Source organism: Pelecanus crispus, chromosome 3, assembly GCF_030463565.1.
Source record: "Pelecanus crispus isolate bPelCri1 chromosome 3, bPelCri1.pri, whole genome shotgun sequence".
Taxonomy (NCBI): domain Eukaryota; kingdom Metazoa; phylum Chordata; class Aves; order Pelecaniformes; family Pelecanidae; genus Pelecanus; species Pelecanus crispus.
The window spans coordinates 56,710,604-56,738,074 of NC_134645.1; the positions used below are offsets into that span (position 1 = coordinate 56,710,604).

Here is a 27,471-nt window from a genome sequence, read left to right on the forward strand (position 1 = left end):
AATTTTTCCCTTGGAGGGTTTAGGGACATTTCTAATACTCTCACTAACTGTGGCCTTGTAGTGGCTTACAATGATTAGGCCTGAAGGTGTTGTCATACTGTCACTTATGTTTAATGTTTTCTGCAGACTTTTAAAAGTCTATTTTGTGACTTTGGAAATTAAATGTACCTATTTTTAAGGTGGTAATATTAATTTGCAAGTATCTTGCATTTTAATGATGAGGATAGAATCCTTCAAATACCGAAATGAATCCTTTAAAATGCTCCAACCACTGAAAAACATGTGACTGTGTTGCATCAGAAGTAATGTGGGGCTGATGTGCTGTATTCACTGCAGAAATGCATGCGGATTTTTTGTTTTCCTTTTTAAGGCTAAAAGGGGAGAATCAGCAGCTGATAGAGTACAGAAAGAAGCTTGATGAGCTGCGTTGCTGGTTGGAAAATGTAGAAAATGCTCTGGACGCAAGATTTACATTCAACCATGAAGAAAACTTGCGAGAATTACAGGCAAGATCAATTAGTGTGTATATGTGTATGCACACATATATCTTGTGCAGAGTATCAGGACATGGGTTTTGGGGAGGGGAATTTTCATATTGTAAATAGCCAAAGAAATATTGTGGTTGTGTGAGACAGTTTTGTGAGATTACTTACACAGGCAAGATGCATCTTGTAATGAAGTTGGGTTGAGGAGATAACTATGTTATCTAACCAGAAGATGGTGGCTATGTATCAGAAAGTGAGAAATATGTACAACTGATAAAATTTAGTAAGTGGAATTTCACTGGAGATGATGTCCCCAACTCAATTTTATAATTGTCAAAACTTTAGCAAAAAGCCGATAAGCTTAAAATGGTAAGTAACCATCACTGTCCCATTTACTGGGCAGCTTTTTAATGCTTTGTTACATGTGTAAGATTTTGTTTAACCTGCTTTTTAAACTATAAGGGTTTTGGTCATTGCAAGTAACTTGGGTGTGTATGTATGTATGTATTTTTCCTGTTGATTTCGTGTCTGGCTTTGACAACAAAATATCTCTGGTTTGTAGGATGTGTGAAAGATAATGTTTCTGGAGTCCTAAAAGAATGGAAGCAGTAGTCAATCCAACAAACCTGCTTGCTCATTTTTTAAAATTAGTAATTTAAAAAGAAAAAAACAGCCTCTGTTAGATGAAATCAGGTCGGAAGGCTTGACCTTCCTACAAATGTGTATAAACAATGTAAAGTAGTTATAGTTGTGTTTGCCTAAACAAATTGTCTCATGTCAGTTGAGTATTGACTGATCAGTCAGGAATGAATACAGTCTGGGAATGAGAAGGAGATTTCTAAGTAGAGCTTCTAGAGCAGCCTCCAATTAAAAATGATGTAACATGTTTTTAAAAGATTTTTTTTTTTTTTAAGTAGACCCTTGAAAAATTTACAAAAGGCACTATTTGGTATAGTGCTTATTGTAGCAGGGTACTCTTGTTTAGTGATCTCCCTTCCAGGCCTGTGTTCCTGTCACTTTACTATGCACACCTCCAATAATACTCATGTAACAGACATTAGTATACATATTGGGGCAGATAAATGTGTATTTGCTATTGTAATTCTTAATTCTAGTTCTTTAAAGACAAAATTTGTGGTTCCTACTCCAAAGTGCTTGCAGTCTATGGGCAGATGGTAGCACAGTTGATTAAAGTCAGTGGGACTCCAAGCAGGATCTGACCTGCACTCATGTTTAAAGAGAAGGAAAGCTATGGGAGGTTGATCAAAATGAAGTTGTAATGTTATGTTTAGTTTTAAAATACCTTTAGAGTACATTTCCTTAAGAGTAAAATACCTTGTGGTGATCTACCACGTACTTGTATAATACATATCAGGAGTGGGCCCTTAGTTTTTAATTTTTTTTAAAAAATGAATGCAGGCAACAATTTTCATTGACAGTGTTGCCTTTTGGATACACATGGTACATCCAGAGGTGATCGAACAGAAGCATCTTGTGAGATGGGAATCAGTGTGCATGGTATGAAGCTGTACGGGTACCTTGCCTATTTGCAGTTTTGTGGGTTTTTTCAGTTAGCAATAAAAGTTGATATTTGAATAAATGTTTCAATAATTTCTAGATAGAGCATGGAAACCAAAATAGAAGCTTTTCTGTTATATATTTCCAGGAAAATTTCTAAAAATTGGAGTTAAAGGAAAGCTTCTCCCCCCACCCCTTTACTTGAGAATGTATGCATTTTGCTTCAGTCTAAAACTCTTCTGTCCTTTTAGGTCTTAAGTGAAGAGATGGAAGTACAGGGAGACAAACTGGAATGGCTGAACAGAACGGAACCTGAAGTGCTTTTGGATAAAAATGTTGATCTTCAGGAAAAAGATAAACTTTCTGATTGCCTGCAGTCCCTCAATGTGAGGTGGAATAAGGTGTGCATTTCTTCAGCATTGGATGCCTGAAGTTGAAAATATAGCGGTGTACTCAGAATGGTTGTTTTCCTTTCCATGTATCTGTGACATACATAAAATGTCTTGGCAGCCATGCAGGCTTGTACAGGAAATGTGTCCCAATCCATCTATGTGAAAACACTGGTGGACTTTTTTCCATCAGAACGAGTTAGTTTAGTTAGCTTAGGGTTTTTTTTGTTGATTATCTTTTGTATTGGCTTTCTTTTAAACAGCTGGATCAAAAATATTTCACTTATTTGAGGCAAACAGTAATTTATTAATTTGAAATTGAGAGAGTTGCAATAAATCTTTGTTGTATAGGAAAGTTGGATGTTTGCAGCAGTTAAGAGGAAAAAAAAATGAAGCTGTGGTAAAGCTTAGTGAGAAGATCTTATCAAGTGTGTCTGGGATTCTTCTTGAGTATAACTGCTGTAAATTAGAAACTCGTGTTCAGTCTCACGACAAGTGTATGAGAAGAAGAGAACTCACTGCTTGGAGTAAAACCAGATTTTTTTCAAGCAGAGACTGGACATCCAAATGAAAAAGGAATAGAACTATTTGGGATTATATTAGGGGTCAGGGAGGTAAGAATTTATTGGGGAAAGGGACTTTTGATAGTTCACGAAAAGAAAAAAGTATCTGTTTTTACCTACTTAGCCATGAAAATGGGGATTTCCCCCCCCCCCCCCCCCCCTTTGTATATTACACTTCCATCACTGGCAGTTTTAAAAAGCAAAGTAGGCAAATTTGTCCTCACTACAATAGTTTAGTGGTAACATTTTTTTCTTTTTAAATTAATTCCCTATTTCTCTACTTTCCTGTCACTGATGACCACAAATCATGCTTTGTGTCGTCTTTTCTTCAAAGCGTACTCAAATAATGAGCCATAGCTTTGATGCTTAGGCAGTAAAAAACATGTAAACAACCTGTCTACAACAGTTCATTTATTTCTCTGTAAGGTTTAGGTAAGGCACTGGAATATATTGAAATTACACTTTGAGTACCTCTTGGCATTTTTATTGTTTTTAAATGATGCCTTGAAAAAAATAATTTAAATATGTCTAAGGCATGCCATTGTAGCAAGCATGGTGTAGAATATTTTGTCTCCTAATAAGCGATTGCTTTTTTGCTGTTAATATAGGTTGTCTTACTGTTTTTATTGCTCTCTGCTGGGCTGTAGGTGTTCAGAGAAATGCCTGACAGAGTGAGAGAATTGGAGGCATTTGTTGGGCAGTCTCGTCTTGTTACACAGACAAAGCCTTCTGGTGAGTGATTAATCCTTCTGTTGTGCTTAATTGTATTGCGTTTAATCCTGTTTGTGGTCAAAAATAATCAAAAAAGAAAAACCTTCCCTATGAACTTAGACAAGCGGAAATAAGAAATGTTGTCTGTTGCTGCACTTGGGGCTACCTTCATGTTACTATGGGAGAAAGAGGGAATGTTTGGTTAGGGAGACAGTCACTTTGCAGTTCAGGATTGGGAGGAGACTTTTGGAGTTCCTGTAAGAGTTTTGAAATGGAGGAATGTTTCGGTAAAGCTTAGACCTCCTCACCAGGAACCAGTCTACTAGGTACAGAATAATAAAAACCAAAATAGCTGTGTTTGTGACAGCCTGGTTTCCTGTGGATTTGTGCCTTGTGGTCATGCCTTGAAGTAATTAAGATCCACTAGAAGCTTTCCTTACAGCTAATTATTTGTAAAGTATGTTCTGCATGCAGATTCTCTGCAGTCCTTATAAGTAAAGGCCATTCTACATCTTTCAGCTCAGTAGGGACACAGATAGATATTTATCTTCCTGAATCTTGTAGGGGAAGCTGTCTAAATATGATACGTTCTTGTATCAGACACTGACACTGGCCACCTTTTCAGGTTGTTGGGGGCAGATCAGCAGATACAGTGTGTAAACAAGATGCCCAGGTCTTCTTTTTAGAAAACTACATAAAAACGATGTGCTTGACTGAAAGAATTTGCAGCTTGAACTTCAGTAAATTAACTCTATTTTTTTTTCCAATTCAGCAGCAGTAAACAAAATTTAAAAGAGAAAAAACAACTTTTGTTTAAGCCTTTCAAAACCTTGATTCAGCTTGTTTTCCTTTCATACAGGGTGTTTGTTAAGTAAAGCTCCTGTATTTCATTGCTTGAGGCAAATATGTAATATTCATGCTCCAGCTTGATTTAACTTAGTGTTTTCTTGGAATTAGAACACAACCAAACACATCTTCTGGAGCGAATCTTAATGTTCAGCTCATTCCTCACTTCTTTGCCATGTCAGGATAAAAAAATAGAAAGGATGAAGCTGAAGTAGTGGGCATCTGTCCCTTCTTAGGACAGTTGTGTATTGCCAAGTCCGTGAAGCGTCTGTTGGAGTAGCTCAGCTTACTGGTGCGTAAGTGAATTCCATGCCAATGGTGAGGAAAACCTTTCTGTCACATAATACAAAAGTGAGGAAGACAATTTTAGACATTTATCTTAAACAAAAGGATTGGTTTGTATGCTTAATAAGGGTCAATTCCCTTTTGTGTCAAAGAGTGTTTAGCTTCACTCCATTAGATTTAATGTCATTTTGCCTTTGCAAGTTTTCTTCTTGTTTGTTTTTGTATTTAGGCTGAATCATTTGGGTGAGTCTTTGGCATGCAGTGAAATAATTAATAGCCTTAAAAAAAAAAGGCAAAAGGAATTTCTGCTTACTTAGTTTCTGGTGGTTAAAATGCCTCAAATACAAATTTTGCTACACTTTCTCTGTAGATGCTGTTTATATTATATTTATTTATAGGAATTACAAATAAACCCTGTAATTCCCATAATTGCACATGTGGCCCTGTCTTTTTTTTTTCTTTAACAAAAACGCCAAACTCTCTTTCAGATGTCCAAAAGGTGGTGCTAGTATCTTCTTCATTGGAAATACCTGTTCAGACTCAGCAGGCTTTGGAACTTTCTGCACCTGCTGATCTGGACAAAACTACAACTGAGCTGGCTGACTGGTTGGTATTGATTGACCAGATGCTCAAGTCAAACATAGTCACCGTGGGAAATACTGAAGAGATCAATCGGACTATTGCACGAATGAAAGTATGTGTTTTTGTGAAGGCTAGTGGATTGGAAAATTGGCTCACACTTTAATAGTTTGTACATTCAGTAAAGAAATTACATGTGTTTTTTTTAAAAAAATAAAAACAACAAACTGACTGCAGTAAATGTATAACTTTAAAATTACACTTCAAATGCTGTCATTATTACACTTTTCTCCCCTCTACTATTTCCTGTGAATTCCTATGTGCCTATGTGAGCTAGGCACTGCTATTTTTTTGTTTTAAACAAAGCATATAGAGAATACCTCCTGAAAATGACATATTTTGGGTAATATATAGATAGCTTATGCTGAAGACTTTGGAGCAGCTTCATATTTGCTTGGAGGGTGACCTTTATGATCCGCTCTTTAGTGGTTTCTAATGAGTTTTGTTGTGTTGTAGTTAGACTAAACTGATTTCCAGAGATGTGCTAAAATGATTAAAAGTTGTAACATAAATGCTTATGATGTAAATGTTTGTTTCTGTTGATAGCTCATGCTGTGCTGAGCCATGACTAAGGGTGGTATTTGTGAGATGTATGCTACCATTAAGGTTCATTTTATTTGACTTGGTATCAATTAACATGAGTAACTGTAGAGTAAAAGCTGCAGGCTAAACAAGTGCCAAACTGTTTCTGTGGGTGTCTAACATAATCTGGAATTTGAAAGAATAATGTGATGTACAGTAACTTTGGAAACACTTTCTTTTAACTGTATAATACTTGTAATATGGGCTTCTTGTACATTGCCATAGTGAAATAACTACATTTTTTTATACAATATATAGTCTGATTGTTCCTCCCTGTTCTTTTCCTTCTCCACTCCCCCCCCCCCCCCCCCCCAAAAAAAAAAAACCAAAAACAAAACCCAAACTACCACACCCAAACCAAAACCCAAACCAAAACTGATCAGAGCTTGGTAAGAGGAAGATAAGTTATAGGAGAGTGAAAAATAGGTATTGGAAAATATTGTGCAATGTGGTAACTGTGGTTTGTACAGGTTAACCTTCTCCTCTGGATTATCAGTAACTATAATTCAGAATATTTTTGCTTTTTAAAGCAGTGCTATAATACTGTGACAGTTTGAGGTTACAACACTGATGGGAACAGCCATCTACTTCTGACAACACATACATGTTTTATCTACAAATAATACAGATGATGTTATCTAAATTCTGCTTTTTGGACTTAAAAATCATATCCTAATTCTCCACAGATAACAAAGGCAGATTTGGACCAGCGGCACCCTCAGCTTGATTCTGTTTTTACATTGGCTCAGAATTTGAAAAATAAAACTTCCAGTTCAGACATTAGGACAGTGATCACAGAAAAGCGTAAGTTTCTCCATTCTGTGTTTTCAAATACAATGTTTCCATGGCAGTAAAAAAATCTTCATATCTTTCTCTTAAACTCTTGATTTTGAGCCTAGCTGAAGTTGCCTTCCTTGAACAAACTGAAAAATTAGCAGTTAAGTGGCTTTCACTCTAACAGTCTAACGAAAATTCCTGGAACAAGAATTGCCGCTTGTTTTTTGACTGGCCATTTTTTCCAAGTACAAGGGTAAATATTTTTGCTGGGATTTTGAAATATCTTACGAAGAATTTGAGTTACTTGACAGGCATAGACCCAGGGATGAGGATTTTTTATGTATTGATAAAAGGAACTAATTGTGTACCTTTATTTTGTTGAGCTGTGATGTACTGGACAGTTAGTGAAAAGCATGAATGTATCGACTTAGGACAATAACTTCGTGTACGTACTTTTGAAATTGTTGACTGAGAGTTAGTAGAGCTTTTAAGTAACTGATATGTACTTGAAAATTGAGTTTCCAGTTTAAAGGTCCTCACCCCGTTTGAAAATTCCTTTTACTGGTACTTAAGGAAAGAAAACGTACAACTGACAAAATTAGAAACTAAGGGACAATGTATTCTTTGGACTTGTAAGCTTTGCCAGTTGCTAAGATTAGAAGATCCATGCAGCAGGAAACACCACAGTTTGAAGTAAAAATGGAAAAATGTATTTCCTTATGTTCTCTTCTGCAATGTAGTTTTCCTCTACTACATCTACATTAATTTCTTTGGTGTCTACAAGACTTGCTGGAGACAATAATGGGGTCAGATAGAAAGCCCACAGATACGTTAAAGGGTCTGATGAGATGCCATCTGCTGCCTAAGATTCACAGGAGCTGTGGATCGCTAGGGGAGTAAGATGCAAAGAAGCTACAGCTACTTGCAGGGCCTGAGTTTTGCACCCACTCAGAACTAGGGTTTGGGTGGAAACTTGGGGGAGGATAGTAACTATGTAGTCCATGGGAGTCAGTCAACAAGGGAAGATCTGGGCAGTCACGAAACATTCTTGATTCTTCAAAAAAGGTGAACAAGGAATAAAGGAACTGTATGTTGAAAATTTGAGTTCCCCTATAGTCATGTCCGTCTAAGGTAGGAACAGAGAAGCTGTGTATGCTGCCATGGATGAAGCTTCCAGTAGGTACCCTAGATATGTGTGAAGATTTTGCTGCCGGTCATGAAACATGAAAAAACTGAAGGTTTTGTTGCTACTGACATTTGCAAAGAAAAGTTTGCTCTTTGAAGGAAAGTGAAGCTCAGGACTGCTTTATGCACCTTGTTGTTTAAACACTGAGGGGAATATACCAATGTCCTACAAACTCCTGTGAGCCTCATTACTCAAATAGCTAGGAGCACAGAAAGAGAAAAGCTTCCTTCTCTGGAACTTCCCTCCCAATCACTGCATGGACATTGGGAATTAAAACCACAGTCTCATCAGGAATTCTTTCCAATCTTTCTGCTTTTGATACCAGACTGGTGCCCCGACAACTTTTTCTAGGAACCTGCCCGTTGAACCCACTGAATGCTGAGGCTACCAAGAATTTCACTATTTTTCTCTACTGTTTTGGTGGAGACTGAAGAGAGGGGAAGTATGTCAACAGTGCAGAGAGTAAGGTTAAACTGGCCATTGATAGGGAAAAATACATCATGAAATGTTCTTTCTGTAATAATGGTAATAATACTACTACGTAAACATCAAATATCTATCAGTTTCAACCAAGTTGCTATTGTAGGCAGCTGTTCCTCAGGGATATTTTTTTTCTTGCAGCTTTGTGGGGAGAGCGTAAACACTTAAGAGTTTTTTCTCTGTAGTTCATGAGCCAGCACACAGGGTTATAGCCTTTTTTCACTCCTGCTGTTTTTGCTTTTGCTGTTTTGGTGAAACCACTGATCTCTCCCAGCAGCTGCTGGTTTCCTTTGAACATACCCTTTATCCAATATAGCAACATTTTTTATATATATATATATTTTAATAAAAAACATATTATTATTTGCTGTTGAGTTCCTGAAGTTTGCTTTAAGTTCTCATTCAGCATGACCTACGTCATGCCTGAAAATGAATCCAAAAGTTGCCTGTGGGTTGAAATTGGTGAATCCATATCACACAGATTATTGGGTTTGTCCACCAGTAGTACAGTTGTTCTGACAAGTGGACTTCGCTGCCACAGTCTTTGAGAGCTTTGTGAAACTAGACAGAATATTGTTGAACGTATTAAAGTTAAGAGATCTTCCCAAGCAGATCAAGCATAATGACTTTGTATAATTGTAAAAGGTTAAAAACCAAAAATGCTAAGGGTGAAGTTCACTTAAGTGGTTTTAGCTTAAGCACAACCTTTGGCATTTTTACTTCATGTAAGGGTGAAGTGACCTGAGTATCAAGTGTGTTAGTTTTCTAATAAAATTGCTTACTTACTGGTAAGATAAACATATTGGATGTGTTACTGCCTATGTGTTGCTGCTCAGAGTACAGATATACTCAAGAAATCCAGCTTAGGTTTTTTTTGTTTGTTTGGCTTTTTTACATCCACTTTTTCACTTTTTAGTTCTAGTGATATAATGTATTCCTAATAACTTTCGTGACAGGTAGTAAGAAAACCTGTTTCCACCTCTATAGACTTTCAAGTAATATGCTTTTTTTTATGGTCTGTAAGTATTAAGAAAAAGGTATGATGCTATCCATTTCTCTCCAAAGGCAGATTTACTGCTTTCCCTGACACACTATTTTTTCTCCTAGGCTCTTGTCATGTTGTCTTTTTCATCCTTTGTTTATTAAAGGTTAAAGCCTGTTTATCGATCATCTAATGCAATTCTATTTATTGAGAGAAGAACGAGGTACTTGAAGGAAATGGGGTGTGATCAATAACTTCTCTGTTGTGCTGTGTAATCTACATAAGCCTGTAGAAACCTGTGGTGGAATGAAAGTGCCAAAGTGGGTTGTTAGTGAAGTGTTTCTACCTTGGCCAAAATTGTAGTACAGGTGCCACTAGCCTGCCTTCAGTGCACAGTGGTCTGGAAGGCTTTGTATAAACTGTCCAGATATAACCAGAATTTATTTATTTGTTTGTTTATTTGTACTGGTTTAAGTTGCAGATGCACAAGGATGACTTGCTGGTATAACCATCACCCTAAAATTGTGCTCCTCAGAGCCCTGCTGCTGGCATATCTCTGCAGTGCCACTACAGCAGATTTGCCTCCCAGATGTGTGTGCTTAAAAAGTAAAATAATGCCTTTGAAATATTCCAGAAATAATAGGTGTTACCTGTATGCTGACCCACTTAAACTAGGTAGCCAAACACCTGCATTTTTCATTTGCTTGTGTGAATGTGTAAATTACATGGGGAACTAAAATACTGAATAGGGAAACTACTGCATTTGAGAATAAATTATATTATTGCCTCTTGTCCTGAGAATTAAGTGGTAGTTATGGCTACTTGTTTGTTTGCCTCAGGTTTTTCATACTCTGTATTGTCTTCCACAGTGGAGAAGGTGAAGAACCAGTGGGACAATACCCAGCATGGCGTGGAGGTGCGGCAGCAGCAGCTGAAGTACATGCTGACGGACAGCATGCAATGGGATGAGCAGAGGCAAGAGATGGAGCACCTCATGGAGCAGTGTGAGATCCGTCTGCGGATGCTCCTGCAGGCCCCGAAAGAGGTGCTTGCCAAACAGATTTCAGACAACAAAGTAAGACCATCTACACTTTTTCCCTGCCCTCCCCGCTCCCCCCACCCCCGACTCCTCAGTCTATGTAGTGCTACTGGATTCGATTGATGTGCGAATATACAGGTTAGTTGTAGGATTGATTTGGCAATTCTGTCTCTTTGTGGGCATGACATATTCTAAATTGTCTCTATTTTTTTAATATATCAGACTTTCTGGGAGGCACACAGGTGGCATGTGCGCATGTGTGTGTTTCTGTTAGTGTAGCTGAAACGAGTATAGTGTAGCATCAAAGAAATGATATTATGCAAAAAGCTTGAACCTCAGACCAGTAGAAGTTTAATCATACAGCCACAGAATGTAACATACATTACTTCATAGAAACCTATTAACAGTAGTTTAGTAAATCCACCAATAGAACAAGTTATTTAAAATCATCCTGGATTTCACTTCTGATGGGTGCCAGGCACATTCAACACTTCCCCTGTCCCCTGCCAATTCCATGGAATCTTCACTGCTTTTCCTATCACAGCAAACCTGCTGTGATAAATGAATAAGTCTGATGTCATTTGTCCTGGTGGCTGTCAGGAAAAGGGCGGGCTTCAGGTGGCACCGGATGAGAACTAAAGAGACAAGTCAGTGAGGAGGAGCGCTTATCAGTGCAGTATTTAGAACAGGGCTATAACAGAGTTTAAAAAAGTGTATGTGTGTATATATATACACACATACATATATTCATGAAGGGACAATGTAGGGGTGAAGCTGGGCATGGAAAGAAGCGGGGGGGTATGATTGTGAGAATTCCTCACTGATGCATAACTATTTCAGTAAACAGTAAAATTGCATGCTTCTCATCATATTTCTTTACATGAGCAGGGGATTGGAAATAGAGTATTAGATCTGCTTTGCTTTCTTAAATGAAAGTAGGCCTGTGCCCAAACATACAGTACATAGATAGTAAGATAAAACTGGACATATATATACACAAATATATTTTTTTAATTTAGAAATAATCTTGAGTTCAGGATTCTGTAAAGTCAAGGGACCTTATGAATATCCTGCCACAATAAGAAAACACATCCAATGTATTTTCTTCATTTAAAAACATCCCCACAAAAGAATGAAAAAAAATTCTCATGCAGTGCGCTTCATTCATGCCACTTTTAGCTGCCGCTTATATCACTATTATCATAATTTAAATTTATTCATGCTACTAAAAATAGGGAAGTGTTTTTACTTCTGTTGCTAGTAAAACACAAGAGGATTTTTCTAGCCTTTGGCTGTTCTGGCAAATACAATTTTTCCTCACCTATTTGTGTTTTGATTGGTTCATTGTCAGGCCACTTAGTATCTCTAGATTTTCTTTTTAAGATTTATCTTCTAGATGAAAAATATGCGCTTTTTCTAAAAAAAAAAAAAAGGGCAAAAAGGAAAGGTTTTTAATATGATAAAATGCATGATATGAAAAATAGTCTGACTTTTATTTTACACTGTCTCATTCTGGAATTGCTTTTTAGCTGTTAGTACAGGATTTGCATAGAGGTGACATCACGGTAGCTGCATTCAATGATCTTTCTAATAAACTTCTTCGAGAGTATCGTGGTGATGACACAAGGAGGGTGAAGGAAACCACTGACCAAATGAACACATGTTGGCTTAATCTGAACCAAAGGTAATTATAAGGTTTCACTCTATATGTAGCTGTTTGTGTCTTAAACTTGTATTGTATGTATACATGTGTATTGCAGTCTCTTCTCTGTCTGCTTTACTGCAGCATTTAGGGCTACTGTGGATAATGTCAATTACAGTGAAGCTGTTTTGAGTTTTGATGATGGAAATTCCCACAGTTTGCCATAGAAGGCTTCTGTATGACTTCCCTTTTAGGTGGTGTTTTTTTTAAGGGGTGGGTGGGAAGTAGTACTTTCACATTTGGTGTCGGGTCTGCCTGTGGCTATTATTCTTTTAAGTATCTTTTGAAGAGTTCCTCTCCTGTTCGTTGATGCTGGTATGCTTTATGTATTTGTAGTTTGTTGCTGTGCTTTCTTTTCATAAGGCTGTAAGTATTCAGCTTGGTCTTCCAATGCATTAATTCATTATGGCCTTTCATCTAACGGAAATTTTCCCTGAATAGGACTGTGCTTTGGGTTCCTGAGTGTGATGCTTCTAGCACTCCTATCTAGAAAATACTTGAGCTATAGGAACCAAGACTTACTTGAAACTTCTTTCTATTCATCCTTTATTATGCCATATTTGCAAATATGTCTTAATGAAAATATGGTATTTCCCTATGCATAAGATTTTTTCCTGCAAGGTAACCTAATCTCTGCAGAAATTCTTTTCAGTATTTGATAAGACAATTAACATTTAGAATAGTGTCTGACTCGGTGCCTGCAGCTTGAAGGTTGATATGCTTTGTGGTTAGAGGAACAGAAGAAAAAATTGATCCTGTGTATATGGGAGTGGGGGAGATGACAACCAAAGTCTGTATGTATGTGTGCATATATGTGCATGTAAAAGGGGCACCTGCTTTTGTAATGAGGTGTCAGATAAGGGAATAAAAATCCTAGGTAAGAAAGGCTCTGAAGCTGGTGTTGTATCCTGGGGAGTGAGAGGAGGAGAACTTAACAGTGGCAAGAAGTAGGTCATGAGGGAAGCAGAGTAGAATGTCATCTTATCCTTCTTTAGAGGAAAATGGTACTTCTGTCATTTTGTGCTTTTGATGTGGCAGCTAGTTTCCTGGTTATGTGCATTGAGAGCTGAGGTACAAAACAGGCTAAACTTTGTATAGCTCATTCCCTGTGATCATTTGAGAGAGAATAAAAATTTGTTAATCTCTAAATGTTTTGAGACGTAACATAGGATTTTTCAAGTGAGTAAAACATTTCATAATTATTCTATGTGATGTGGACAACTTCTTTTCATGGTTCTTCAGAAAACTTCGAGTAGACTGTGGGAAAGGCTTTGGCATATGACAAAACTTCCTTAGCTTTTATTTTTTCTGAACTAGGTCGTAGTGATGAGATCATCTCCTGAAATGGCCCTTCCTGACCATTCACTTGCATTAAGATTAGGGGCTGCAGCATTTCACCATCAGATCGTCCTTCCTTTCCTCAAAGTAAACTAATAACTTTTCCAAAAATGCCATTAACTTCATCTGTATGTCATGATGACATCTTAGGATGACGATGCAATTAGAGGGTGAGCAGAATCAGCTCCTTGTTGGATTAGGAGTAACAAACTACAGCTTTGTAGTAGTCTCATTCACATTCAAACTTTGCAGTGTTCTGGCTAGAACTGGCATAAAACTGCCTACCACTCGGAGCAGGTGACCAGAAAGAAGAGCTCCTGCCTGGAAGCCTCTAATTATTTTTGAATCTGCTTACAGTCTGGAATAATAAGCAATTGCATTCTGTTGTGTATAACTGAAGCTCCTCAATTATCACTGGGGCTACTGTTTTGCAGTCTGAAGCCTTAGGAAGATGAGTATCTGCTTTGTTTTCTAACTAGGGACAGAATGTAAGTGAGAACTCTGAGAGCCAGTGGGTAGCCAGAGCATGGAGCTGCTCAATGTAACCCCGTGGAGCAGCACAGTAGAATTAAAAGGGGAGAATGTGCAGTGAAAGCACCTTTTCAAGGGAATGGATGTTTTTATACTTGCTTTAAATGCAATAAATAGAAATACTAGTGAACCTTGAGTGACAAGGCTTACTTCAAGTGGCAAATCTCAGGACATGCAGGGGTTGTACATGGAGCACACATGTGCTCCACATCTAGAAGCACAGATCAGTATTGATAGCATAATGCTTTAAAATACCAGTTTGTTCCTATGCTTGGAGGTTGTGGAAGGGGACCTTAGTAACATCACCTGGGAGAATCACAGTCCTCAATAGCACAAGAACACTACCAGGACGACTGTAGCCATGGCATGTAAAGCTGAAGGAGCTTATTTTAAAACTGTTGGTGTTAAGAGATTGAAGCTCCCCAGCTTGACATTGTGTAAATTGGATACTCTGCCCAGTGGCTATTTATGTTCTATTTTTATACTTTAGGGTGAAACTCCAGTAATTCTGTGTGTTTTGGCTGCTGCAGTAATGGATTATAGTTGCTGTCTGTACTGTCTCAGATGTTATTTTCTGACATTCTTTTGATCACACACTTGTATGCATAGCAGATTTTTAGTTTACATCCAAAAAAATAATTGGGTGGAACAGAACGCTGAAACAGTGCCATGTAAACTTAAATAGTAGAGTTACAATTTTCTTTTTCTTGGAAGTGTCTTTGCTAATAGAATCTGCTTAGACCTATCACTGTGTTAAGTGAAGTTAGCTGCATTTGTAAAGGATTCTCCAGGTTCTTCTTACGTTTAATTTTTAAATCGTGGAAGGAGCCTCTGTCTTTTTAGGCTGTTCTAATTGTATTAGAATTCTTTGAAAATCTGAGTCATCTTTCTGTAGTATGGCATAGTGGTTAATCTGCAGTACAGAATTCTCCATCATTTTGTCTTTTGTTTGTGGCCATTACTGGAAGGAAATGAAAGTATTTGCATCTGCTCTGTAAAAGTGTTGCTTGCTACTGCTCTACAGGTCCTCTTTAAAAGCACCCATGTAATCTTTGAACATTAGTTGTAAATCTGTTAATTTATGCTGCTGGAGTACGTATGTAGTGGAAGGAATGATTTTCAGCTTTAATTCAAATATCATGACTGCAGTGGGACTGCAATAGTATTTCATTCTTTCCTTTAATTTCAACCAAGCAGAAAGATTGAGAAATTAAAACTTTAGGCTGAAGACGACATTCTTCAACAAATGTTATTAGCTACAAAGTTCAGGTTGTCTCAGTTCCCATCTAGTACATCAGTACTTAGACTTAGAGATCTGGGTCACTTAGTGTTTCATCCTTTGGGGCATTTCTTTTTCTTTGAAGGTCACCTTTATTACCAGTCTGTTCTTCCTGTTGTCACTCCTGTTCTTCCACCTTTGGCCTTAACCCCCTGCTAGGGAAGAAAATCCCTGCAGAGGGAGAGGGTTTTGAAGTCAGAGCTCATAACTGCTTTTACTTCACATTTTTCTTGCAGTTCCTTGGTGTGCTCTAATTTTTGAGCTGGTGCTTGTTATCTTTTCTAGGCAATATCTATCAAACCATTTGTAATGCCTAGCATTTATTATTTTTTCTTAAGAGTAGGTAAAACATTCCAGAGCTTCAAGTGAGAAGCAAGAATGAAGGCTTCTTGCCCTGCTAGTCATTTACCAGTAGCCAAAACTTGGGCAAACATGAAGTCAGGAATGATTCACACAGTCTTATTTTGGATTAAGCAATTATTAACAAGTGACATAAGACCTAAGCTCCTAAAGTGGGGGTTGCAACACTATCTTTTTGCGGGTAGTCTCTAGAAAATTCAGTTGGTTATGCTAATGCTTAGGAATGTAAGCCTGGCAGAATTGGGGTTGCATGAGATTTTCTTACTGCCCTTGAAGGAAAACATCTGTCTTCTCTGATGTGCTAGTGAACCAGAATACCTGCTTTGAAATATCATCCTGAATGGTACTGAACACCTGCAGCTTCTTTTCTAAAAAGAGTATTTTAACTATTTTTGAAATCCGTGATTCTAAACACAGCGATTCCCTAATACTGCTGAGCAGTACTGTTGCCACAGCATGTCAAGGAGGAAAGAAAGCTGAAGTAGAGTAGGAGGAGGCAGAAGACACATAAGTTTGATGGGCCTGTCTGAAGAAACGTGTTCAAGTTGTGAAAGTATCAAATGCTGAGTGTTTTGGCCTTGTCTTACTTGAAATTAAATATCACTTTACCCCTGAAATCTTACAATATGGTTAGTGCTTGAAGTGAAAGTAAAAATCAAACTTCCTACTTATTTATCAGCAACATTCTAGATAGTAGCCCTGTTAACGATTTCTGTACAGTGTGCTGGTGTGGGACAGCTTGTTTCTTTCTTTGGCCTGATTTGGGGAAAAGGGATACTGCAGAAATGCAACCTCAAATGGATGAAATTTAGCTTGTCATGCTTTAATTAACGTTGTTAATCAGAGCTTTTAAAATTGCTGACTGTAACAGTTTCCCATCTGAGTTTCATTTCAACGATAAGGAAACAATTCTGGTTATGCTGAAGTATAATGTGATCTTTTTCTCTGGGAAATCTTTTGAAGTTGCTTATCAACAATATAATCCAAAGGTTTTAAGTGAGTTCCTTATGTCTTAAAAAATCCTATTACAAACAAAAACTTTTGTGTTTGTACCAAACAGAGATCTGTTGGATTGATTGAAAATTTGGACTATATTCTTTTTTTAGATTTAAGCATGTTGACCATGGCTTGACTGTTATGATGGCAGTGTATTATTCTGTTCGTTTGCATGATAGTGTCAAAAGTCTTGTCTTTTAGCAAAGAGAACCAGGTGTTTGACTTTTCATCCCTCACCTCTTTAACTCTTACAAATTTAGGGAAATGGTTCTGCTCGCTGTAAAAGAGGGAGAAAAAAAAAAATCACCCCAACCCTCAGTGCTTCTACTCTCTATGATTTTTTTTTTTTTTTTTTTTTTTTTTTTTTTTTTTTTTTTTTTTTTTGATGAGGAAAAGCATTCACACTTCACACATGGGAATAACATTTCTACCATTTGGGTAGCATAAGTCTGTGATGGTAATACTGAAAAAGGAAAAGCTAGGTTTTTAATTAATAACTTTGTTTCTTCCACGTGCCTTTTTAAAAGGGCTGTGACATATATAACCAGTTCAGAACATCTGTGGGTAGCTATAGATATAATAACCAGAGAAACAGTGATACAAATAATGATAAAACAAGCTGCGACATATATATATATAGTTTCTTAATAGAGATAACTTTCAGATTTCCTTTTAGTAGTTTCATTATGATGTATGTAATGCTGTATGTTACAGGAGAATATTCTGACACTTGTCTTGTTTTTAGAGCTGTTGATAGACAAAATTTCTTGGAGACAGAGCTGAAGACAGTACAGGCCTCACACAAGGATCTGGAGAGCTTCCTCAAGTGGCTTCAAGAGGCAGAGACAACAGTTAATGTTCTAGCAGATGCATCCCAGCGTGAGAACACTGCTCAGGACAGTGCCTGCATAAGGGAACTCAGAAAGCAGATGCAGGTGAGAAACTAAATAATACTGCTGTTATTCATGCTTTTTTCCCTCAGTGGAAAAGGTTATAAAGGAAAGCTATCTACTAGAGTGGGGAAACCTGCAGCCTATTGGAAGGTGTTTAAAAACCGTATTTTAGAAGTCAGGTCTGTGAAGGGAGCAGATTTTTCTTCCTAAGGTTGGAAATGCATATTTCGTGGACATCTGTGGCACTGAGGGCTCTTAAACGCGGAGGGTGACTGTATTCAGGAAGTGTATACTTGATTAAACCAAATCATGTTGTGTGATTGTCCAACCAAACAATTTAATGTACTTACCTCCAAGTAAAGCTCTCCTGGGCTGCGCTGTGTCCTATCCCTGCGTGCCACCTCACTCCTGCTTTTCCAACAGTCCAAGAAGTTGTCCTGCTTGGATTGCCTCTTCTCCCTCTCCTGCTGTCCAGCAGTTCCCCAGCTGGCCTGCCTTCCTGTACAGGTCACAGACTGGAAGCCTGTGAAATAAATGAGCAGGAGACTAATTGACACCACTTACAGTCCCTTTTAATATATGGACACCCTAGCTTGTCTGAAACCTAGAAGGCAGATCCCTTGTCCCTGTCTAAGAAGCACGGACTACCTGAGTACCACATTGGCTGGCTGTTCATGCCTTTGCACATCTTGTACATCTCCTTTGGGGAGGTAGAAGGGAGAGAGAGGAGCTGGGTTCAGTCTGCATTAAGGGTACAGTGTAGTGACGGGAAAACAGGAGAGAATGATGTGGAGACCTGACAGCTCTTTTAAAAATTAATATCTTTGGGTCTGTGGCAGCAAAATATTGAACATCACTGGCTAAATTTTGTGTTTCTAGGACGTATGAATTTTCTTTGTCCTGTTTACCTGATATGAACACTGTTCATGACACATCTTTCTCCTGAATGTTTTAATGTATTTTTTTCCTTCAGTTAGATTGCCTTATTTAGCACAGTTATTTTGGTATGCACAGAACTGGGCAGCTAGACAAGTTGTTACATCCTGCACTCTGGGTATGGAATGATGTCTAAGTCCATGGGGTTTGAACAGTTTATAATGAAAAAAGTGCTGCTTTTGGTAGTGCTGTTAATCTGAACATATCTACATTGAATTTAAATGAAGAAAGACAGTTTAAGGTATCTGATAGCAAGCTGCTCACTGTAATTATAAGGAAGAGAACAATATATTGTGGAAGCCGGTGTCTGTTGAAGATGAGATATCACTCACCAATGTTTATAGGATTCTGGTCAGTCAGGTAACTCATCTGTAGCGATGTGGCTCTTTGTGAAATGCTGAGACTAGTATGTAATAGCAACACCTAGAAGTTAATATTAGACATTCTATTGGCAAAAAACCCCAAGTGGAGGTGGAAGAGCTAAAACGGGGAAGCCAACAACATGAGGCAGTGCTGTGTGTAAATAGACTTATTTCTGTATTACCTTGCATTCTGTGTTGTCAGTCACAGCAAGATAAAGCTGTTATTTCACAATTTGCTTGTTGGCTCTATGCAGTTGTGAAAGCACCTTGCTCATGGAAGATTGTTAACCCTCCTTTGTTGTGCTGCAGTCTGGTTAAAATTGCCAGAGTTGTGGTATGTGAGGGGAGAACTGCTGGGCGAGACTGCCTGCTGTGTGGAGATGGTCTATAACCATCTCTCGACCATGCCCATTGTCCTGGCTTGTAACCACTGAGAAGGCAGATGTAGGTGCTTGGGCATGGCCTCCACTTGTTCAGCATCCCGTTACCTGATATTCTCCATCTTTTTCTGGGACTGTATGCTTCTACATACTGTGCATATGAAGCATAATCACTTAACTTAGCCATCACTTTACATAATATTGTGAGCTTTTTTCAATACCAAAGGAAGTAGAGCATGTCAAAGACTGTCATAGTATAGTGGTTTCTGAAATGAACTCTTTCCCCTACCATCTTTCAATCTTACTTTAAATATAACTAAAGACACTCATATCATAACACTGGCAAACATTCCAAAATCAGCATTTCTGTTTTCAGATATTTGTCAAAATGAACTTTTGAAAACAAAATGAAACTCTAACATCTTGCTGTACCTTAAAAAAATCAAGCCCACTCCCTTGCAAGTTCTTAAGCTTAATATCTGATTAAACAAAGATCATTTCCTGTTCTTCCCCTGTCAAGTGACATAAAATAGCAGTGTTCTCTTTGTGCTTTGTTGAATGTGTGAAGAAGTATTTCTTCTTCTGCATGGTTCTAAGAAGAATGCAGGGCTTGTGTATTTCTCCACTTTGTGTGAAGATGCCTCTGCCCCCAAGGCCTGTGCATTGAGTAAAACTTTATTATGAGTTGAAGGTGTGATAAATTATAGGTGAAATATGGTGAATTTTTTTGTTGTTGTTATACGTCGTGCATTTTCAAAATAGGATCATCTGTTAAACTGACATCTGCGTGTGTGCATGGGAGGACTATCCTCCATTACATTTTGGGGCTAACTTTTTTGGCTGCAGCTCAAGCCACTCCACAGTGGAATCAGTGATTTGGGCACTGGTGAAGCTTTGTTTTGCCTTCCATTGTGACATCTAAGGCTAGCAATAGTACTATGCAAATAATGCAAACTTTGAGTGTGGTAACAATTTCTTTTTGAAAAGGAGGAAATTCACAATTATAGCATCAGTCTTTTTAATTCATTCTCTCAATATCTAAATGTTGCAGAAGACTTTCCTTTCTGGTGAGTACCGAAACACTCCAGTCTGTGTTGCAGAATGTTTAGCAGCCACCTGAAAGAGGTTAAAACCTAATTTGAAGCAAGGTTCAGAAAATGAGCCAGGAAATAGTAAGAACTAATGCTGGGTCAATGTGTGTGAAGTCCTGTGCCTACAGATGTAAATGTGCCAAAATAATTTGAAAGTTTTGTTTTATTGTAAATTAAAATCAGCATGACTAGTGGTGGTCTGTTTGTCTCACTGCTTGATTCAAACTTGTATATTAGCTGGGAAGGAAAAAAGCAGAACTGAAAGGAGGAGGCAGGTGTGGACTGTGGGTTCTGTCTTACACAGAAGAGCTCTTGCACAGTTATTTCTGAACGCCTCAGTGTTTTTGGACCTGTGCTGCTTCATAGGTTTCCTTAAAAGTTGGTTGGTAACAGCGTATCAGCTGATGATGGTAAGCTAGAGCTGGTAGATTAAAGGAACAGACTTGTGGTGGGAGAGAAGAGTAGATACAAGCCAGGAGCAATGGAGTACAGGGGAATGGTTCAAATAAGTGGTGGAGATGAGGAAAGAAGGTGAGTCTGGCAAGGTGGAGAATACAGGGGGTAAGATTTCTATATAGAGAGTCGAATGAAGGCTCTGTTTCCTCAAAATGATGTCACTGGTGCTGGACAGATCAGGAACAAAACAGAGTGCAGGTAAAAGGCGTTTGCCTGAGGACTAGTAGAAATAGTGATTCAGTTCTAAAAATAAGGATGAAAAGGTGGTTAGCAGAATTGAATGGGAAGAGGTTTTAAATGTCCTGTATGAAGAACGTGCGCCTGGCATTCATCCCCTCAGATGGAAAGTGCCTGAGAAGGGGCAAACCAGTGTATAATGCACTGGCATCTAAGCTATGCATTATCTAGGATCATATGAACTTGTCATGCTACCTGTAGTTGGTGCCTCCATACTGTGCTGGTTGATGTGCTTGAAATGTGTATGTACCTGTTCATGTGGCAATATGCACATTAAATAATAGGATTCCTTGTAATGGTGTCTACCACGTACTGCGTTGATAATGGTCTCCCTGCACCTTTGCTACGGCAGCAAAGAGGGTAATACAGGTTTAAGCAGATTCATCGTAGCACCTTTGGAAGTAATAAGCAATAGCCGTGTGGCATTGGGAGTGCCTTGCTGGTAGCAAAACACTTCCATGCTCTTGAACGTCCTACTGCCATCCTTAGATGGCTTAAACAATTCTGCTTTGTCATGGGAAAAACATCAAAATGATGTTAGCTCTTTGGATTCAAGGATGGCTAGAAAAAGGGGTGATGGCGCAACTGTGTGCTTCTAATTTGTCAAAACCCTATTCTTTCTTGTCCTAATAAGTCATTCAGGGAAAGATTTTAATTGGAAACAGCTCCTGAAAAACATTCCTACTTTCTGGCGCAAGTGAGAATCCTTTGAGATCCCTTTGACTAAATTAGCTTTAAGAGAGTTTTCATAGCAGAGAGGTTTACCCCCTGCGATTTTTCCTTTTGTATTGTGTAATCTAGTTTTGAGAAGCGCCTGTGTGATTTATTAGCCTTTAACGTATGGCTGATATAATTAGGGCAGGTATCCCTCTGCTCCTCTCTCAAGATTTATGACACAGTCTGTTATTCACTCACTCTACAGCTCTGCCAGAGCTGCGTTTAGTCTGAGAGCGAGAGCATCCTTTCCCAGAGTGAGGGAGCAAATGCTCAGTCTGCCGATAGAAAGCAGCTACTAGGGGAGAACAACTGTTGTGATACACTGGAGCTGTCTTCCTGAAGGAATTCCTTTTTTATTCCTGCAGCTTTCAGGCTTAAATTAATAACCTTTCCTGGCTATTTAGTGTACTCCTGAATGGTGGCAGACACTCGGCTGCTCAACAACTTCATTTACCCTCTGCAAAAGCAGAGCTGAGCAGTACCGGTTAGAAGAATCCCTGAAGGCTGTTATTTTTTTTTGCATTTGTTTCGTGGGGCTATTTTGGGAGAGAAACTTATGCTATATCAACCTCCTTTGCCTTTGAAACGTATAAAGCCTGTGGCTCGCAAAAGCAGTCCTGGGAGAGAGCATGCTCAGAAAGCTGGCAAATCATTGTCCAGTGACCGGGAGGAAATGATAGTTGCTCTTCATTTATAATGCAAATTCTGAGGTGTCTTCAGAAGTGTGGCAAACTTAAAATGATGGCTGTGGTGAGAACGTCTCTGCAGAAAGTTGTGGTGTTGTTGCATCGTTTACAGAGGATGGCAGTTTCTTCTCCCCGTTACCAGAAGCTTTGTAAGGTAAGAAATGTAAGCCCTAAATCTTGAGAGTGTCTAATGCTAACTGTTGTCTTGCTGAGATAAAAAGAAAAGAAAGTAAGAATGGGGTGAGTGTCAAAAGTATCGAGGCTATCTAGTGTGTTTTTAAAGCCTGCCATGCTCTCATGTGTGTGTTTTGTAAAAGAATGCAATACAAAAAAGCCCTGTGCTTGTCACAGAGTGATACATTTTTTTTAAAAAAAGTGCTCTCTTGCCTACCATTTAAGTGTCTGGAAGGAAACTGTTAATGTTCAATGATCTTTTGTAAAATACTACCACATCTCCATTTCCAAAGGAGTTGGTTAATCTTGGTAAATGCAGTTCTTTAACTCCTGGGTACCCATTATGTAGACTAACTGCGTTCTTCCATGCCCAGTGTTTTTGGTTTTGAGCTTTATGAAACTTTTAATTAGGAATGAGTTCAGCAGACGAATACACAGCCATGAAATTTTGACTTCACCTGTCTGTATTTATAGACTTCTTTCAGAGATAAAAAATAAGGAAAAGTTGGAGGAAAAGCATGGTGACATAGGCTACCACTCATATTGGTGTTTTTGCTGTTACCTGTTTTGGTGGCTGACTATTTCTGCTTCCACCAAGATGGTGTTTACTTTTTTCTTTTTTTTGCACAGGTTCAGTAGTTCAGGACTCTAATGCCGTGGTAATGATCTAGGCTACCTAGTAAAAATCATTTTTTAAGTAGGTTGATCACTCACCAGATTAAAATAAAATAAAAAAAAATTAATAAATTTCAAACTGGTCTGTAAAGTCCACGAGTTAATACTGCTGTGGTGTTGGTGCCTGTGTGGAATGGTCATACTGTGGTGTGTTATTGGACTTTAATATAAGGATCCTGCTTCGTAACTTTGGAAAAATATAAAATTGGAGAGGTCTTCAGCTGTATACTGACATAACCTTATAGAAATTCTACTTGACTGTCTTTGAACTTGCTTTTTTTACTCTTGCTGCTTGTGATACTTTAGAACTGCCTGTGTGTTTTGGTGAAACTATGCCCGAGTTTGGCATACAAGGTGTGTGAAACCAAAGTGTGTGACCACGTTTTGTTCCGACAATAAAGCAAAGCCACCATAACTCATCTTACTTGCTTCAATCTGAAATGTGTTTTCTATTATGAGAAATACAAAAATGACATAAAAGAGATCCCACCTCTGTAGTAGTGTTTGGAAGTAGGAAAAGGGAATAATGTGGTACCTGGTTCATAACAGTGAAGCTTGTAGAGGAAGTTCTGGCATATGGGGAAAATCCCATTGTTTTCAAATGGGTGTTTCGGTGTGCTTCTGTTTACAAAGCTGTACTAAGAGGTACATCTTCATTATGAAGAATGATACAGTAGTTTGTGTACATACAAGCTATTTTAACAAGCATTCCTCAGTCATTCTTGTCTTTATCAATTCTATCATTAAACAGCCCTGTTTGCTTTTGTGAATAAGGAAAATCTTTTTTCATTAATGTAAAGACAACGATTTTAATTGTCTTTTCATAACCACTAGGGTATTAAAAGTGCTTTAAAACCTATTTAGTCACATTTTTGTGTATAAGATTGTAACAATGTTTGTCAAACAAGAACTATTTAGTGGCTTTTGCAGTAGTAATTATTTGCTAATTAGCCTGAAAGCCTAGTAAATGCTTGGATAGTTAATTTGTTGAGTTTAAATCTACTCAAGGGGTAGTGAAAAAGTCTTCTCAAAGGCTGTTATTAAAATATATTTCTGATTGAAAATCCATGTAGTGATAGCCTTGGGAATTTTTGTGTAGCTTAAAATGACACGTATGTTTTTCTGTTTGTTAGAAAGTCATGTGGCTTAGTTTTTTCAGATGTCTGTGCTTAGTTTACTGAAAGTAGAATTGTTGGTCTGCTTGTAGAGTTAAATCAGACAGTGGTTGAGGAAAAAAAGGAATGGTTTACAATCCCAGTCACTTCCAGCAGGTGTCAATGTAAGGCAATGATATATGGGAGTCTGGTGATGGAAATATTAATACTTAGATGAGAAAATGGTATGGAAATTACAAATTAAAAGCAATTACGACAGCATGTCAGGAATGATTTCTTGTAGTGCTCTATATACTTCTGTCTTCAGAATTTCACAAGTTTGTACATGTCTTGTGAACTCTGCAGATACGCTAATATAGTTCAGTTCTGCCAAAGAAAAAGTCATTTATTATAGAGTATTTGAATTATTGCATTGTGTACAGGGTAGTTGCTTCATAAACTAGCATCTAAATGTTTCATACAAAGTGTCCTCTGAAGCATAACAGTGGCAATGAAATAAACATTAAAAAAAGTGCCAATGAAATATTTAAGACAAATTCTTGAAGTTAGTGTTTGTCTGTTTTAAAACTGCACTGTTTATAAAAGAATAAACAAGGCTTTATTATTGAACTGTACTGGGGAAAGTCGTTATTGTTCCTCTTATTAGCAGCTTCGTGTAATAGTAAGGCTCAGCATTCACAGTCTTTGTTTTGCAAATTTCTTAGAAGCAGAAACAAAAATAAACACTTTGACATATTACAGTATTGCTGAAAAACAGGAAATACAAAGTTTAGGGTGTTTCTTCTTTTGCTGCTTTTTCTTTCACTAATTCCTTCGTACCAAGGTGAGTTTTGCCAGATGTAACTTTTCACTAGTATTGCTATTTGATTCTTTTACACTGAAATTAGTGGCATACCAGGGCAAAATGGTATGCTTAGCATTGTGTTGTCAGGACAATGTGTAATAAGTTTTGCTTTATTATTAACAGCTTTGTTTCATAACTCTCTTGTAACATTTTGAGACTCAAAGTGAACAACCAGAAACATGCTTTGTAGGGGCCGTCATCTGCTCTGTGTTCTTGGTAATATGTGCTTGTTCCTTAAAGAATGTCTTCTATTAGGTGTATCCAACTAGCTCAGTCAAGAATTAATTTAGAATTTTACTGGGAACATCAAAAATCACGGTAAGGTACAGATCGACAGATCTTTTCTGAGAGACCAGAACTACAATATTACTTATGAAAATGAAGTAGAAAATTGGGAAGCTTTCTCTAACTTCCCTGACGGAAGTGAAAGAATAGCGCATCTCTGTCAGACAGGTAAATGATTACCTTGAAATACATATCGTACTCGTGGAGCTTGGCTGTGGTATTTTTGAAACACATTGCTGGCATTCAGGGACTGAAGCATTCATCCACAGGAGGACAGACTGAGGAACATAGTAACCGAGAGAGTATTTTCTCATTTCTTTTGTGATGACTTCTTGAGAATATCCCTCTTTAAAAATAAATAAATAAATAATCAACCCCCTTCGTATAAAATACTTGAAATCTCAAACCTGATGCAACATGAGTCTTCACTCTTGAAGTGATATGTGGTAACTTAGGTGAGTTCCTGAATTCCTCAAGTGTGAAGAGAAATGATGCATCAGAAACATGTATCTTGTGTTTCTTTTTTATGAATACATAACTTAAAATGCAATTCTCTCATTTTCTGCCGTTTGTTTCTTTTTTTTTTTTTTTTTTTTAATGGCTAGTGTTAAATTTATAAAACCACAGGAAGTTAAAAGCACAGTCAATGCTGGGGTCGGACAAAATCCTCTTTTGCTGTGACACTGGTGATTACGTTCCAGAGGGCATTTACATTATGTTGAATTTTGAGAGTAGCAGCAAAGGCTCTGTTCCTATGAAATTTTGAAAAAATGTGAAGGTTGTGGCAGATGGGGCAAAAAAAATGTGAAAGGCTCTGTTGAGAAATGGGTAGGTTAATCCTGGTTCCAATGAATTCAACAGATGAGTTTTCTAATGTTTACGTGACTTCAAGTTGATTTAGGAAATAAATCATTGGCACTTGATCACATTCAGGTATGAAATACAGGTAATCAAGTGTGGGTGAAGAGGAGGCTTTATGACGGCAATGTAGTACATATTTATTGGACAGTAGAAGTGAGAACAAAAGTTAATTTTGGAAGCGTGTCCTGAAGGAGGCAGTGCCTCTGTCATCAAAAGTGTTGCTAAATTATGCAGACAGTTTCTCTTTTTCAGATGAGAAGTCTGAACTGCTCAATATTGTTCTAGTAGTACAAAGGACTTTCTAATTAGATCTAGATCCACCATAAAGCCTTATAGAAGGGAGGAGGCCAGAATTAAAGGGAACCTTGGATATAATGGCTGTTATCTACTGAAATACAGTGAGGCTAAAAGTGCACAGGTGAAAAACATGGCTGTTTTGGAACAGGAGATTTAGTAAATAATATCTAATGATAAGCATCTGATGAGTTTCAGATTTACCTTTTTAGAAAACAACTGAGAAGTGTAAAAGGTAACCACCCCACCTCCAAACACCCACACCTTGTTTGTGTTGAAAATGACTGTGTAGAAGAACTGGCATCCGTTGTGATTTTGAGATAGCGTATGTGGAGGCATGGGATGAAACATGACTTGGGTGTATGGTAAGCAGAACAGGGTTAACGTACAGCTAATGAAGACTTACAGAGCTTAAAGTGCAACAAGAATGCATGATGGTGTTTAGTGACTGAAAGGACAAGAAAACCTTATCATATGGAGAAACATGAATAGGCTAAGAGTGCACGTAAGTCAATGATAATTTAAAATGAATGAGATAGACGTTTCTTTTTGGATATGAATTAAAAGTTGGAAAGCTGAAGACTGGTGGGAGAATACTTGAAATGATAGGCATCTGGAAGTCTTGGGAGAGGAAAATTGATTGTTACTGGCATTTATTATAGAATAATCACAGCAACTACAGAAGCAATGGAAGGCTGAAGGGAGAAAGTTTTTAATGGCTTTAAAAAAATGAGGTAGATGAAGGCTGGAAATGACTATCCAGTAAGTCAAAAGACA

At 37.9% G+C, this 27,471-nt stretch overlaps 1 protein-coding gene across 1 annotated transcript in view; it reads left to right on the forward strand.

The window, feature by feature from the left end:
* Positions 1-27,471, forward strand: part of UTRN (utrophin) — a 408,114-nt gene that overhangs the window by 167,399 nt on the left and 213,244 nt on the right. Inside the window, exons 44-51 of the mRNA XM_075707799.1 lie at positions 371-506; positions 2,255-2,404; positions 3,603-3,687; positions 5,286-5,491; positions 6,705-6,822; positions 10,313-10,518; positions 12,012-12,166; positions 17,434-17,623. Coding sequence (XP_075563914.1) covers positions 371-506; positions 2,255-2,404; positions 3,603-3,687; positions 5,286-5,491; positions 6,705-6,822; positions 10,313-10,518; positions 12,012-12,166; positions 17,434-17,623 — 1,246 coding nt within the window. The remainder of the gene's footprint in view (positions 1-370; positions 507-2,254; positions 2,405-3,602; positions 3,688-5,285; positions 5,492-6,704; positions 6,823-10,312; positions 10,519-12,011; positions 12,167-17,433; positions 17,624-27,471) is intronic.